The following is an 18134-nucleotide window of genomic DNA, read 5'->3' on the forward strand; positions in this document are numbered from 1 at the left end:
GGGACAAACTCACATTAGTTAATTACTTTTTCAACTCCTTTTAACATATCTATTAACTTGGATTTTCTATGTTATTACATAAAATTTCCAACATATATATATATATATATATATACCCACGATGTCTTCAGATCTAGATCGTATCTTCAAGTTTTGGTTTGAAACCGCAACCGCAGTCTCTATACCCATTACCAGATTGTTGTACACCCATTAGGAGAAAGAAAAATTGAACAAATGGGTATAAATTTGATGGTGAATTAAGAGTTTAGATATAAGGAAGATGATGAAAAATAAAACATGATAAAAGTTTTTGGAGATAAAATTGAGATCTGGAAATAATAATGAAGATGATTATGGTGTTTGTTATTGTTTTGTTGATGAAGAGAATAAAGTTAGATATAGATAAAGCTATGAATTAATTAGAAATTTTTGTAATTTGCTTTTATAAAAGGGACGTAGGGTGGTCTATTACGTAAATGTCCCTGCACGTGTCCATCACGTGTACAGTTAACGACTCTTCATAACAGATCTGTTAAAAGGGACCAAAATTGCGAAAAATAGTCAAAACAAGGACCCCCATTGCAACGATAGTCAAATAGGGACTCCCATTGCAAAAGGTGCAAACCACAGGGACTAATTTTGCAATTAATTCTTTATTAAATATATAGAAAGGGTAGGGAGGGAAGGGAGGGGTGATGAGGCATTCTTAGCATTAAACAGCGAGCAGAGAGAAGAAGCAAAATCGGAAAGGAGAAGGGAGGGGAGGGGTGGTAAGGCCCTCCGTCCACCCTAAATGAAATATTAGAAGGTAATGTGCTTCATTTAGATGTGGAGCTAAGTTTTAGGGATGTGATTCGTATAACATATTTTAATCTTAAAATATGTATGGTTGTAATACGGTTAGAATATGATTATATACGCATTGGTCATCACCTTAAGTTTTATAAATAAATAAAAAAAGGTATATAGAAACTTAGGCCATATACGTATGAAACTATTCTTTGAGTATAAAATGTGACTACAATGTACCCACCACACGAATTTATACACATGCTTTTTAAGAAGAAAAAAAGAAATACCCTATTTACCAGTAAGCTGAGGTCACTATATACTCAAACAAATTAGAGAGAAAAAAAAGGTAATGGGGAATATTTATCAGTATCACAATTAGATACTTATCGACTCATCCCGTATGAGTTGTATGATGATGGTATAATACCTTTATCTTAATCTTCACATGATCTGGGCATCCCAAAGGATTTAACCCATATCTTTAAAACTTCACCTGGAGTCTAGACTTCATTGGTAACGAGAATTTTAAAAAAATTATTTTTTCAAATCAAATAGAGATTAAATTTGAGATTTTAAAGTCACCAAATGTCTTCTTTACCGTTAATCAACTCCTTCTTGGTTAACAAATCAGAGAGTGACTTCAAAGTAAAATACATTCTTTTAAATTTAAACTTACAAAAAAAAAAAAATCATAAGCTCAAACTTCAGAAACTATATAACAAACATAATAACATATCCCACATTCTGTTTATCTGCACATAAATGTATACAAAATATCAACAAATTTCTAAGCAACTTTGATCTTTCTTTTTCCTTTTGATAGATTGGGTCAATAGGTGATAGGTGAGGCAATTATTTTTGTCTATAGGAGTTGGGATCACCAAACGTAGGAAAACTGACAAATTGGGGTCCATATCTCGTAGCCAATAATTTTTATGACTTCACAAAATAATAATGTACTGTAGTTGTCATCAGAAAATGACTCATATTGATGGAAATTCATTCCAACCCAATTACTCTATCATTTACGTTTCCTTTTTATATTAAAATCCACCAGATTAGATAGTTTAGTATTTCTATTTATTTTATTGTAAGTTCCTAACATATTATAATTGGTGATGACATAATTAAGATGGAAGTAATTAATTAATGCATAATGCCTTATAATATGTTGCAATTATAAACATGAACCTTATACCATTGAAACATAAAGTATACAGAGACGTATATACTCATTTGGTTCCATTTTAGATGTCAGATCTACTTTAAATGTTCATTCCCAAAATTATGTTGCTAATTTTCGATTATACTTATTAAACAAGAAAAAATGACATCTAGATACCTTTCAAGATAAGATGGTCGTATGGTTAACAAGAAGTTATACAATTCTGTTCACTTAATTTGTACTTGTAATTTAGAGTTAATTGCACAAATCATCTTTGTGGTTTACCCATTTTTATGGTTATCATCCGTTAAAGTTATATTTAGTGGATTTCATCCTTCATCTTTTTTTTTTTTATTATTATTATTATTTTTTTTATCATCTTACATCCTTTTGACTTTTAAGGGATGAAAAACACAAAAAGATACAAACATATTTAGCACCTTACAACCCTCAAAATGATGTAATACACTAAAATTAAATAAAAATAAATGGCATAATCTACTAAAAATAACTTGAAAGGATAAAAACCACAAAAATGTTTAAACCACGGGGATAATTTGTGCAATTAACTCTGTAATTTACACACTTAAAGTTAGAATGAAATAAGAAAAGATAAAAAAGTAATCAATATATATGTCTTACTGTTAATGTCACATACGATAACATGACTAAGATTGTAGAGGTAAATCACATAATATTGCGGTTCGAAACTTATTTGGTAGCCTATGAAGAAAATAGTAACTTCGAAACCTTGCTAAAGTAATTAGAAATTTAGTCAATTATATTTAGAATGACACCATTGAATTTAGTGATAAATGCAGTCGTTTTCGAACTTACTAGAAAACAACTTTAATATTCTTCTATGGCATGTCATATATCAACGTGATAACTATTTATTTCTGCTTGATGTATAAATCATTTCTCAAGAGTTGTACCTTGCATTGCATGTGGTTATAATTTTTGTGAAATAATTGTTATTTTCTATCACACTAGAGTTAAAAAAAAGAAGCTCATTTGGGTGAGGCACGTTGTCCCACCTTGTTTAAGTGAATTTGGAGCATCATAATTGTTATTATAAAACATATTAACATAAGATCTGATAAATAGTCATGTTAACATCTCTTATGTAAAAGCAGATAACATATATATAATATAATATATTTTCCCATATATATAATACTATAAACATCTTATAGCTTTAGTGAAAGATATAAAAATTTTATGGCACGTTGATAGTGATCACGTAAGACCTTCTTTAACTTTTTATTATATATATATAAGAAGAAGAAGATGCAAACCTTCTTTAAATTACTCAAAGACTTTTCTAACGAGTTTTGATACCAATATGAATATATGATCCATTAACATTTAATAGAGTTTCGACTCGCTACAATTATAAATATAGGTCCCTGGCCCCTTATTACAAGGTGGGGTATGCCCTTTGCCATTTAGGCTATCCGGGGTGTGGCAAGATGGAGAAGGGGGTATATTCGTCATGTGACAAGAAAATTTTAGTAGGAAAAGGGGAGAGTGGTGTAGGGGGCGAAAAAGAGGCGAGAAAGGGGTGGGGACCGGAAAATAAGGCTTGGCCAAAGAAGTGTTTGGGCGAGAGAAATATTCCGCCTGGAGGTGTTTGGGGCGTAAATGGGGGGGGGGGGGGGTGTTGATGGCAAGTTTTGGGCGAAATGGAGAGGGAATCCACCCCATTCCGGATAGCCTTATATATGTGGTTGGATTGAATTCAGGGAAAACTCAGTCACGGGTCATGTGATTGATTATGATAATTATTATGTTTATAATATAATAGGAAAATCATATCTACCAATATATATAATAAGGTCCTAAATTCATTCCTAAACAAATAAGAATCCTTGGATGACTTCCAACTTTGATTTAGAACCATTAGATCATATTTAGTTATTTTGTCTTTTATAAATGACGATATTAATACTTATACTTTATATAATTTGCTAAAATATACCCTTAACATTAAAAATAATATTTGCTAACATTCCTTAATTATATATACATGTAAATCTATATATAAAACAAGATTAGCTAATTTAGGATAATCATCCAAAAATAGAGGTTATAGTATTTGAGTTATTTCTTAACTATATTAACTCTATTCACTTTTTTAGCCGAGAATCTTTTGTTTAACGAAAAATGTTAGATATTAATGTTTGGGATCCTAGCAGTGAGCCAGTGACACCAAGTTGGATAGTATGTTAAAAGGTGAAACTCACGCACTCTTGCACAACGTGAATGATAACACGTAAGCTCACAGGCTCAAGAAACAAATGCCTAAAACCACGATAAACCAAGATTTACTCTTGGGTCTACAAGCCAATATCCTTTCCGTCAGTTTTTCCAAAGAGGGTATCAGTTAGTCATTTGATCCAGGACCTAGTGGTTTATTAATCGGGAATCTAACCTCTCTTATTTTTAGAAAAACATATTAACCTACGTAAACTATACCTATCATTTAACTACTTTAAATATCTTCACTAAATATCTTCACCTAATACTGTATATCTATAATACCTTTTAATGAAATTTCTGTAACATATATCATCAACCCTTAAGATAACTGCATCACCCATTCTACATCAGTTATTTTACATTAAGAAGTTAATAACTACAACGCTACTACCGCCATCACCACCACCACCTATCGTCACCGCCACCACCACAACCACAACCGCCACCACATTCCCCACCGACTGTCATTGTTGACGTTACCTCTACCACTATAAGCCGTCGCCACTACACCGCTACATCATTTATTCATAGATATTTTTATATCTTTTTTTATGAACAAATTGATGTCATAAATTAAATAAACTTCTCACTTAATAATAATAATAATAATAATACATAAATATATCTAGCAAGTAATATATTTGATCAGCTTAACACTTATATTTATTTTTATTTTAAAAGCCCAAGTATTATTTAAATATATAATTGGAATTAATAAAGTTGATATATGTTTTAAATTATATATGCTAATAATATTAAAATTTACATCATCATTATATAAAGATATAACAAACATATCGAACGAATCATATACAATAAAAACCATTGTCAAATTATAATATCTTTATTTTCAGGAGGTAGTCACTACATTTATATTTACAACGTCATTAAATCACTCTTTTTATATAAAAATTTAAACACCTCATCTTTTTGAAAGAGAAGTGATAATTGTACAATAACTTTGGTTTATTAAGTGAAGAAACAAATATATTTGATTGACTAAATTGATTAAGGCAATTAAGATTAATTCATGACTTTATACTTAAGATATTACCAAACACTACCTAATAGTACTTCTCTTTTAGATTATGCAATAAGAAAGTTAGTTTAGAAATGAGGCAATTGTTCTTAATGAACCCCAATGGAAAAAGTTATATTAAATGACCTAATTCGTAATTAATGAATTAATTTACACTCTAAACCACTTACATCACTCGACACTGTCACCACACCACCACCAATAGTAACGGCCATTTCCACCCGTCGCCGTCATTATATCCGCATTACATGGGTACCGTGTTACGAAGATATAACATACATATTCTACTAACCAATTTTGATACAAAATATTTTTTGAATGATAATATCATCAAATTTTAACATGTTTTATCCCTAATGAATAATTAATATGTTTATTTTGCGTATTACGCAGGAAAATAATCTAATTAACCTGTTATATCACCTCTTTAAAAACCTATACGATCACTTGTGAAACATATGTTTTATAAATTTTATAAAGTTCTATAATATGATTAATAAGATATAGAATTATTAAAAGATGTATATAAACATGAATCTGTTTAATGTCATGTCATTATAAATGCTGACAACAAGACTTCAATTTTATAGACCATTTCAAATTTTTATAAATGTTTTTCAAAGCCCCAAATGATTAGCTTAATTATTTGAAAAGTCAGAAGCCAATAACTTAAGCTCAACACACACACACACACACAAAAAAAAAAAAAACCCTAATTGTTTGCTAAAACCAAAAAATATGTAATTCTCCACGTAACAAAGAGTCAAAGACCACTTCCCAATTACACTTAACAACATAGATAAGAAAATTCATATTTTTGATCACTGGCTTATCTCATGTGTCTTAATCCTCATAAATCTATAGGCTAACATCTTTGGCAATTCATACCCCCTCCCTTTCACCTTTTTGCCTTCATGAATTCGTGAGGTGAAAGAACTATATATATATATATATATATTTTTTTTTTTTTCGAAATTAAAGATGATGTGACGATGCACTTGGTTGTCATTGACTTTTTTTTTTTTTGGTTATTTCACTAAAAACGCTATTAGGTCTAATGATCGTTCGACATATGATCACTAGTGAAGACGACGTAACGATCATAAGTCCTAAATCACTTAGTTTGATGGATGTTTTACAAAAAGTTACATGCCATTTTGGTTTTTCATTAATCAAAATGTCCTTAATTAAATTAATATTAAATCACTAAATATCAGTGTGAGTTAATTATGCCTAATGATATGACTTTCAATATGATATGATGGAACATAATTGATAAATACTTGTAAGTACACCATATCCGGCCCGATATCATTGGGAATCTTATATATCAAATTTTATTTTATTTTTTCCAACAAGAATTTTATGATGTTATGTGCACAATATATTTTTCAATACACATATGCAATCAATATTCTTAATCTACCATTATACTGAGAGTTGAAAGTTAAATAAAAAAAAAAATCAATGTATCAATGTATCATGATCATTTAATTTATTTAAACCATCATCAAGGTGGTCTAGTAGTCAGATGTGTTGATATTCTCATAAAAGTTTTAAGTTGAAACATATAAACATAATATGCTCATTTCTTTCTAAAAAGGGTACTCAGGAGAGTTTTCACATAACAGTGTTTTCCCTTTGTGGTGTTGGAGAATCAGGTTCGAGTATTAAGACTACTTGAAATGGAATCCGGTGAATTTCGCCACTAACTGTAGTGTTCGGGTCAATGGGGTGGGTCTGGTTGTGTTGGTAAAAGTTTTCAATAAAAGTAAAAAATAAATAACTAAACAAGGGTTGGTTAGAAAAGATTAATAGTCACAAAAGTATTCTAAATTAAACACTTGACTTACGAAGATATGTCCATTTACACGTGACTCACATTCTTTTACTTACAAATTTCATAGATCATCACATTATCTTTAATTTCCTCCAAACTTTCATAGAACTTCACTAGCAATTTCCTCAAAATCCCCTCAATCTCACAACACAACATATACATTTCTCCCACACTAAACAATGAAGGTCCATCCAGTTTCAAACATAACCATCACCAATTCAGCAACAATATGCAAACTCAGGCGTCTGCCACACATTTTTTCAAAAGTTCTTGAACTCCCATTTTACTCAAACACCAATGTTTCGGTCCAAGAAACACCCGAATCGTTCAAGTTCATTGTCGATACAGACGACGACATAATAGTAGATGCCCATATTGCAGCACACACTATTGAAATATTTCCGGGTGTTACTAAAGTTATTGTTAGAGGTACACATTATAATAATGTAGTTGTTAATAATGAAATGGAAGTTGGTTTGTGGCGGTTTAGGTTGCCAGAAGACACCCAACCAGAGTTAGCTACTGCGGTGTTTGGTCGGGGTGAACTTGTTGTTACTGTCCCTAAAAATGTTGTTAATTTGGATAGAAATGGAGTTTGGGGTGGTCAAAATGGGAGGTTTGTTTTAGTACAATGATATAGGTAATCGGTTTTATTAGTTAAGGATTTTGTGATTATGGTTAATATGTTCAGAAAAAGTAGTATTGTATCTGAATGTTTAATACTTTAAAAGGCGGTTGTTTTTCTATGTACATTTTATATTTATGTGTGTTTAAACATATGAATACATTCCTTAGGGCTAAAAGGCTCTGATTCCATGTTAAGAGTAGTCTGCAGTAGCATTGCGACATCTATGTATAATTGGATATGATATTAAAATCTGTCATCTGTAGTTGTCTTCTGATGAGGGGGTATAAATACATTCTTTCCTTCATTATCAATTATATCTTTCTGCGGTTTTTGCCCAATGGCAACTACACCGAACAACATAAAAAGAAGGAAAAAGAGATGTTTGTTCAAACTCATAGAACGTTGCTGCTTCGGATTTCAAGCAGGTCCAGACGCAAAAATTGCAACTGGCCGTCTTGGGTGCTAAATAATCCGGGGGTACTTTTGAAAGTTTTAGGGTCCGGAATAAAGTTATTTGGCATTACTATTTACCATAATTCCCCCCATCTACTCATCTAAATTATGCATATAGTACCATTGTAGGCCTGTAGCAAATTTATCTAAATTTTTCCAGCATTAATAAAATACTTGGCCCTCACCGGATAAGCAATTTGTAATCTGTAATATTGTTATATAAATAGCACTAGGAATTCTGGTATTAGGCCAAAGAAACTTGATCATATCTATGGTACATTTTTGTAATTCGCATACATTATCGTTTCATTGATCATAAGAACTGGAAATGTTAGACTTATAAATGGTATAAATATATGACTAGCATCATATGCCATTCCCGCCTACAACTTGCCGATACCTAATTAACGTGGTTCATACAACGCTTGTAGTATTTGTTTTGTCGCATCTATAAAGCTACTTTGCCCGTTTAGTGTTCTAGGTCTGCCCTGCTGCTTTTGTCCTTGTCCCATCTTATACAGAATTTTACCAATAATTCAAACTCATTGTCGTTTTTAAGTCCATTGGATGTTAATGCTATTGATGCTTCTTGCTCCTCGAGGATCCTGCAAGCATGCAATCGTTGTTCATAAAGTGCCTAGAGTATTTATCCTTTATGTGTTTGTTGCATGTTCCCTTAAAGAATCCTTATTTTAAGTAAGTTACAAGCTTACAATGATTGTACACCATGAATCACTTTTTCTTTTCTACTATAGTAATAAGAAAAACTATTTCATGAATTAATCACTAATATAGAGTGTGTTGAAAATAGTTAACAACTAAAACGATATACCAGGGCCTAATCACTTGGTGCCATACATGGGTAATGGGTTAGAGAAATTATTATTACTTTGCTTCTGTTTAGTTTACATGATCGATTTTCTTAAAGAAAGTTTCTTTAATTCTGTTATACCTATAAGATAGAAAGCATAACCCAAATTGACTCATTCACAAGTAAATGGGCCAATATAGAACCCCTTATTATTTGCTGCTTCCTTATTCTTTTGATGTGTTTTTATAATTGAAGTTAGTTCATTCACTTATTATGTCCTTCAATTGGTCTTTTGTTTCTTAAACTTTCACTAATGATCGTCATTTTACATCTCGTCTATATATATACACCATACACTAGTGTGTGACTTTGAAGTCTAAACAAGATGTGGATCATTTTGATCAAACTTTTCTGATGATTGATAATGTAGGACAGTTTCTCGACCCTCACCACCACTTTCCAAATTCCCTTTATCAATTAATTTTTGTACTTTTTGCGACAATTTCCCGGCTTTTATGTTCTTATCAAGTTGGCACATGGAGTTATAGGTTTCTTTTAGCTCGTTTCTTGGTACTTTTTTACCTTCTTAAAAAGTTTCAACCTTTTAACGACTTTTAGATCAAAATAAATTGGCTTCCCAGATGTACTGAATTCATTGAAATATGCTATCTCTGAACTGAATTTGTGAAATATGCATGACTTCAATCAAAAACTTGAATTGTTTCTCGTTCATGTTCTTTATTGCTATAGTGGTAACTTGCATTGTTTAGATGTCAATGGGGTAAAATATAAAGGTGCAATTTGACCCATTTATTAATGAACGGGTCGATGTGGCCTATGGCTTATTTTTATCTGTAACGGGTCAAATGGGAAAAATCGTACATTTTGTTAACTCCAGTGATAATGGGGTGACATGGGTTGAGAGTTGCTCAAAGTTTACTTTTAGCCCATAAAACTTCCTTAATTGTTTTACTTGTATGGTGGAAATATGATTCATGTATTCTAAATCAGGTTTAATTACCACATTCCACATGTAAAGTTTTTGTAGAAATATGTAGAGGAAAAGGTGTTAATTCGTGACCCTACCCGGCCCGTTTTGACATGATATCAAATTTGCCTATTTATCCACAGCAAGGTAAAAGAGTCAAGTAAGAAGTTCTGTAAGAAACTGCCGATCTTTTTTTCCTTAATCGGTCTTATACTCTTATTAATCACTGCCAAAACACAAACCGAGTGCATCCTTAAATAGTGCCAGTACTCGAAATATCAGAATTGTGGAAACAAAGGATTCTCATTGTCGCGCGCTTCTAGTTACCGTTCTTTTTGTATGTATGGTGTGTTAGTTAGGTATATGTCAACTTTTTTTTGCAGGACTTTGATGGATGATATGGATTTTATCTTCTATATAGCTTTTTTCTTAGCATCTTCATGTTTGCTAAAGTTATACCGCATTTTCTGTTTCAAGGGTGAATATTTAACTTTTTACGTGTCAAGACCATGACAAGAATTTAACCAAATTTTTCCTCTCATTTTGGTCGTATTCATCTTTATGCCACTTTAAGTTTTTTCTTACTTTTACAAACACACTAATACTAATAACGTGTTATTTCGTTTAAACCTTTATGGTTATCGCGTTATCACTACTTTATGATTCGATACTTGATCGCTTTATGGTGGTCCTTTTGATTTTGTGTGTTGTGTAGTTGAAATGTCGTTTGGGTTGTGTCCATGAGACATGGTCCGTACTATTTTGTGTCTAGTTTTCATCATAGACAATAAGGTCAAGTGCATTGAAAAATAATTGGGTTTGGATGCATCTCAAAGTGATCTTTATTTAGAGCAATGATATCATATTTGGAGAAACATGTATGATGCGGAAACATCTAGATTGGTGTGAAATCATCTAGAATTTCTTCTCTTTATTATTAGACTTTTTAGTTTCTTAAGTATTTAAGTTCATAAATTTCTTATCATAAATCTCATCTATAAATAGGGATTTAAGAAATCAGTTTTTGATGATATGAAATGTTCTTTCCTTTCGTCCCTATACACAAGTGTGTTAATGTGTGAAATTGCCTAAATTATCAGTATTCTTTTGAACGATTATTAGAAGAGTTGTTCCTAGGTATTCTTAGAATCAACAGGTCTAATTATTTATTTATTTTTTCTCGATGCGTCAGTTGGTAACAGAGCCAAAAATCATGTTCAATATGCAATCTGGTGATGATATAATCTACGATTATCCACCAGTGTATGATGAATACAATGATGAGGAATGGTATTCTTGGATGACCAATTCCATGGTTACGTATGATCCATCTGGGGATGTCGTTGATAATTTGAATAAGAGTTGTTTGGGTTTTAAATTTTGGGCTATGAATACGAGTGCTAAAAATTTTGTTTTGAAAATTCCATCCACGTTGAAAGGTAATATTGGCATTACCAGTGAAGATCTCATATCCATATTATTGGAAGGTGATATTTGTAATTGTAATATTTCATCACATCATTCATTGAAAAAATCAAGAATTTCTTCATGGACGTTGGAAACTCAAAGGGCTGGAGAGTGTGCTGGACAATGTATTTTGAGTCAAGAAACAACTTTTTGTTTGTCCCTCGTGTTTACAATATCAAATTTAATGGCTAATTTCAACCCAACGATCCGATATCCCATTCAACCCAGGTGGTTTGATCTTAAAGGAAACTCGATGACGACTTTTTCAAGAAGAGGAGAATGATGCGGAAGCATCTAGATTGGTATGAAATCATCTAGAATTTCTTCTCTTTATTATTAGACTTTTTAGTTTCTTAAGTATTTAAGTTCGTAAATTTCTTATCATAAATCTCATCTATAAATAGGGATTTAAGTTATGTTAGAAATCAGTTTTTGATGATATGAAATGTTATTTTCTTCCCTCCCTATACACAAGTGTAGGGATGAGCAAAAAAACCGTTGACCCGTGCCCGACCCGGAACCGGCCCGAAGCCCTAACTGGCCGAGTCACGGGTCAAGCTTTTGGTGTTTTCGCGGGTCACGGGTTAGACGGGTCGGGCCGGGTCGGGTGAAGGTACAAACCGAAAAAAGTGTGAAGGAAAGCTGTGACCCGACCCGAACCGACCCGTGCCTTCACGGGCCGGGTCACGGTTCACGTTTTCATGCTCTCATGGGTTGGGCCGGGTTTCGACCCGTGCCCATCCCTACACAAGTGTGTTAGTGTGTGAAATTGCCTAATTATTGGTATTATTTTGAATCAACGATTATTAGAAAAGTTGTTTCTGGGTATTTTTAGAATAAACAGGTCCAATTTTTTTTTTTTTTTTCTCACTGCGTCAATGTAGTAATATAAGTTGTTTAAAAAATTATACATTCAAAAAAAAATAAACCAATCGATTAGAAGTAAATTTGACATAACCAAATTTTGTGTTTTTGCGTAAAAACTTATCTCCAGTTAATTTTGCCAGATTTGATGAAACATCAAAACTTTTAATACATTTTATGCCAACGTTTGTTAAGGTTAGTAACAAATTTCTAACTCTTTATTTTACCTTGTATTTTAATTTTAGTTATATTCTACTAGTTATTATATATGTATTGAATTATTGATCAAGGGTTTGATCCAATTTCTTTACAAAATGTCGACGATCCAGCTATAAGCGGCCCTTTTATCATAAGGTAGATAAGACTGTTCATAATCTACATCGCACATCCTCTACTTTGTGAGAGAACGGTTAGATACGATTGTTACGAGTTATATATTGGTTAACATATTCAATATCTAAAATGTTGAGTATCAAATAGTGAAAAGAACTCTTTTTTTTACCTTTTAAAAGCTTGGTGCTCTCATCCGCTTATGCAAATTGGTTCATAGGCGTCCCAATTTGCAAGCCCATAGTCATAATGGAACTCAATTTTGATTTTAAATCACAACTCAGCAATGGAACTTTTTTTTTTTTCGAGAACTTAAATATGGACAACATCTTTATTCCTTGAAATATCTATTTCGAATGTACTTTGACTTGTAAAAATAAAAGAAATATTACATATTTCAAATTTCGTACTTAGGGCTTGTTTCTGCCTTTTTGGCTTTTTTTTTTCAATTAACTTCTGTCTAAATTTAATGTTTGTCTGGATATAAAGTGTCTTTTTGGGTGAATTGGTAAGTAAGTTGTTTGTCTATGTATAGTTGTATATTGAATGAACCGACGAGAATAATGTACATTATAATAAAACAGCATAAAAATAAAGGAATACGTGACAAAACCCGATGGAAGTCGTTGCAAAGATTATAAGTTTGATTACTAATCCGATGAATACTAAAACTTACTGATAAATAACCTAATTATCCCGAGAGTCTCTTATTAATCCAATTTTGTTTTGTTAAAAACGAGCATAATAGCAACACGTTGCGGCGGAATTTTGTTTTAGGAGTGACAATTTGTTATAAAGATAGATACGGTAATTTAGTGTTGTGTGTACGGAGGACCATTTTGAGAACCATATATATAGTGAAAGGGGTTTTTTGAAAGAAAAAAAAGTATGCTTAATTTTTTAAGACATACCATAAATAAAACTTCAAAATGCTTTATAAGGGAGTATAGATATAGATAGGTACTAATTACACAAAAAATATTACTCATATAGAAATAAGGAAAATGCTAAATACAGCCCTAGGGCTGTATTTAACGTGCATAAAAAAACTTGTATTTTCCATATTAAAAGTTCGCCCCTTGATTTTCATGGTAAATGTTCAAACAATTTATGCACCTTAAACACGATATACTTTTTAAAAATGAAAGTTTTTGAAGGATAAATATGTAAAAAGGTGTTTTGTCTAAACATCTTTATCTTTATCTATACTATATTACTAGCACGGTACCCGCGCAATACGGCGGTGGTCGGGACGACGATGGTGTGGTGGTGGAAGCGATTGTTGGTGGTGGAGGTGGCGTCAAGTGATGTAGATAATTGATTTAAAAGGTTAATGAGGATATTTTAAAAGATAAAGGACTGGTAGTGTAATTTATTTTACATAATTTCCTCATGTAACATTTAAAGAGATTGTTGTTTTTTTGTATTAGATAGTATAAAAGTATAGATTAGTGTATATGAGAATTAGGATTAAGAAATAGAGGTATTTTTGGTATAAAAAAGTGTTGAAATTTCCTAAAATAGAGAATTCAATATGTTTTATAAGTGGTTATAGATAAAGCAAATAGGGTTTCAACTTTCAACTTTCAATTCAACATTTACTTTTCCAAAATGTCTCTTCTATCAATTATATATTAACATTTACCAAACATCATTTTTCTCTCATCAAATCTCAACCAATCATCTTTTTTCTCTCTCATCCATAAATCATTTATTCCTCCAGTTCGTTCAAAATCTTTTATCTCACAAACCGTATATCGATAAATTATAAAAACTATATGGGTGTTTTTAAAATTTCATGCTCTTTCATTAGAGATGTTATTTGATATACTTTCGACGAATTTTTAAATTCGAGGGCGGAGCCCGTACGGCTAAGACATTTGGCTATCACACTCTATGACCTATCACCCCATCATCTCACCGCCGCAACGCGCGGGTACTTGCTCTCGTATATACTAAAAGACAACTGACATAATAGCTTATTAACCAATCATAACTTTCGATTTTATCAACTTGATTTTTGATGATGTCATCATTTAAATATAAAAAAACTTTATTTAATTTATATAAAATAAATTATGCAATCATAGTAAATTCGAGTACATATATCATATTTGGATAACTACAATATTAAAGTCATTATCCACTTTACCAATATCTTTATCACCTAAATTAAATATAAAAAATATATATGGTTGTGTTGAAATAAAAAAAAATGTATGTTATTTGTAAAATTCTTGTTTCTTTTAAAAAAAAAATTTAATGATCATGCTATGTTTTCGTGAAGGTAGTTTTTTGCTTTTCAAACAAAAGAATAAATAAATTCTATGGACCTATCTTTACATATTACATACCCAAATTAAACAAAAATCTTATCACAATTTTAATCTTTATATCTATTAAAAACAACTGACCTAATATTTTATTAGTTAATCAACTAATTTAATAACTTATTAACCTGACAATTTAATTGACCAATCATAACTCTTATAATCTCAAAAATATTGTTAGTCTTATTATAATTTCAAAACTCTAATAATCTTTATCTAAATATTTTAATATTATATTTTTATTTGTATAAAAAATCTCACTAATTTACACTTTTTGTTTTCCATATGACACCTTTTGGCATCATTAAATACTTAATTTTAAGTTATAACTATTATAAAATATTTATCTTTATTTTTATCTGTTTATATATCGAAAGACAGTTGTTTTAATAACTTATCGACCAATCACAGTTTCGGTTTCCTCAAATTGATTTTTGCGTTCAATATTGACTTTAATTTACATTTTATGTTTCACTAACTTATACATTTTATCCAATACTTTTAATTTAATAAATCAATAATAATAGATAATACATATCTAATAAAGTAATCTTTATGTTTATTTAAATACATTTCTAAATGGATCTTTACAAACCAAACATATTTTACTTTATATATTTATTTTACCACTTTTTGTCGTAAACTTATATAAGTTTTGTTTAACTATAAAATCTTTATATACACCCATATATTTATACGGGTCTAAAATCTAGTTTAATTAAGACAACACAATACGACAAACATGCTAATTTGAATTAATTTTTAAATTTTTAATAAGTCCAAAATAAACATTTGTATATGCCTTATATTTTCACATTAAGTCAATATTTTTTAATTAGGTACTTACCAAACACTAATTTAGATACGTATACATTCGGTTTAGTGACATGGTATTAGTGTATTGAAGTATATTGATTAAGAATGGGAACAATTTAAAATGGCTTAAAAGAGATATGTAAGTGCAACCTAGAGGAGTAGAGGGGGTAAATAGGTTGTATTTGATTTTTAACTTGGTTTATAAAACTTTTTGATTAACAATCAATCTTAACTTATTAGTTACAAAACTTGCATGATTTGAACAACAAAGAAGTTAACCCTTGTAGCTATAACAACCAATTGAATCCTTGAGAAGCAATTATGATAACAAGATAAAGAACAATAATAAGAGGATAAGGGTAAGAAAGTATATCACCACATGAACACCACGATATATAGTGGTTGGGGTCGGATGTTAACTAATCCGCCTTAATCCACTCCTCGATACACAATCGAGATTTTGTAGCACTGTCTTTCTCCAAAACCGGTGGAGAGTCCGCAATACAATCTTGACACTTCAAGATGAGTCAATAATTCCTAACCACTAGGAATTTACCAAGTCTTGACACTTCAAGACACACCAATGATTCCTAACCACTAGGAAATCTTCAATTCTTGACACTTCAAGAATTTGCCCAACTCTAACCACTAGAGTTTAATTTACACCCAATTAATCTTGACACTTCAAGATATAAAGTTTCCTAACCACTAGGAAACACAAGCTCTTGACACTTCAAGAGAATACACAACAATCACACTCACTAGTGTAATTGAATACACAATTTGTAGGCTCTCAATTATTTCACTAAATAATCTTCTCACTACAAATTTGAAATTCTTGCTAATAATCAATGATATGAGATTTGAAATATAAGTATGAGTTCTTCCAGGTAGATGCAAGAGGTGAGGTCCAAATATGCCCAAGTCTTCAATTTATAGTCAAAACAAGCTTTATTACCGTTTGACCCGGACGACACTTAATTGAGGCCGTCCTCCACGTCACAAGAGCCGTGCTTCAAACAAGAGTCGTGCTCTACCTGGAACATCACAAAAAGCCTTGTATATCTCCAATGAATCCTCCACTACAACAATAACTTTCCTATTGCAAGATTTGCATAAAAGATAATAGAGGAAAGAGAGGAAGATGCTTACCAAGAATGGATATTTAGGGAGAGGGTGAAGTCACAAGATATAATATGGAAATGAAATTATCACCCACTATCTTTCAAATATATATCCAAATATTCAAATGTTGACCACAACCCATAAGCCCAATTTTGACTTAGACCAAATCTTGACCAATTTTGATTTTCATACTTAGTAAAATTTTGGCCTCCAAATTTTGGTGAAAAATCAAAGTGTTTCAATTTGAGTTTTAACAAATTCAAACATATTAGAATGGTAATATATGACTTAGGAACAAGTATCGGGTCATGAACTTATGTAACGAGTGCTCGGTAAATCTCATTGATTTGGTCAGAGGGAGCACGGTCTTTGTTTCAACAAGAGCCGTGCTCTGAACAATAGTCGTGCTCTCTTATACTTAGACAAATTTTCGACACCAAATTTGACGAAAAACGAAAGTTGTTATTTTTGAGATTTGCCAATTCCAAACATCTTAGAATATCAAAATAAGGTTATGGTACAAGTTTGGAGTCACGGAAGTGTGTAACGAAGGCCGGAGAAACAAAGTGTAAAACGGGCAGTGGGAGCACGGCCTTTCCAGGACATTGAGGCCGTGCTTAAGAGTCGTGCTTCCAAAGTGAGTTCGTGCTCCAGTTTTGCGACGAAGTGCTACACAAAACTCAAACTTCATTGCTTTAGGTTCAGAATTAACGTATGTATGCCCAAATCATTATTATTACCATTTTACACATTCCATATAATGTTATGGCACACCACACAATGATCGAAGCTATAGATAGTGCTACATTGCGTCTTTATTAGTTGTTATTTAGAAGGATGTTGAAGCATGTAAGAATATACATATGATCAATTATATTTAACACTTACCTTCATGTGGTATGTTCTTAATCATCATCAAAACTAAAGAGTGCATTATAAATGTTATAACTTTATTAAACCATGTATGCACCAACAAGATAATTAAAAAGGAAAATAATTTGAAATAGCCAAAATGTTGTATGATGAACTTTTCAATAACTTTTTCTGGATTTGCACAGCGAAATCTGATAGATTTACGGAGAAAACCTACGAACTCCAAGATAAAACCCGTAGAGTGGGTGAGACTCCAATAACAAGAGACAAGAAAAAAGACTAAAACTTTCATTTCATTCGTTCCTATTTCTTGAGTACATGACAGACGACTTTATATAGCCAAACAAACAA

The 18134-nt window shown here is 31.4% G+C and overlaps 1 protein-coding gene across 1 annotated transcript; it reads left to right on the top strand.

Annotated features, from left to right (window-relative positions):
- The first annotated feature begins 7277 nt into the window (after window positions 1–7277).
- On the top strand, window positions 7278–7733 carry LOC122583128. Its single transcript, XM_043755562.1, has one exon. It carries the CDS (start codon window positions 7278–7280, stop codon window positions 7731–7733), a length of 456 nt encoding a protein of 151 aa, XP_043611497.1.
- The last annotated feature ends 10401 nt before the right edge of the window (window positions 7734–18134 follow it).

Source organism: Erigeron canadensis, chromosome 9, assembly GCF_010389155.1.
Source record: "Erigeron canadensis isolate Cc75 chromosome 9, C_canadensis_v1, whole genome shotgun sequence".
Taxonomy (NCBI): Eukaryota; Viridiplantae; Streptophyta; class Magnoliopsida; order Asterales; family Asteraceae; genus Erigeron; species Erigeron canadensis.

Bases quoted from the DNA above. Each gene is read 5' to 3' on its own strand.
- LOC122583128 (XM_043755562.1), top strand. From the start codon at position 7,278: ATGAAGGTCCATCCAGTTTCAAACATAACCATCACCAATTCAGCAACA.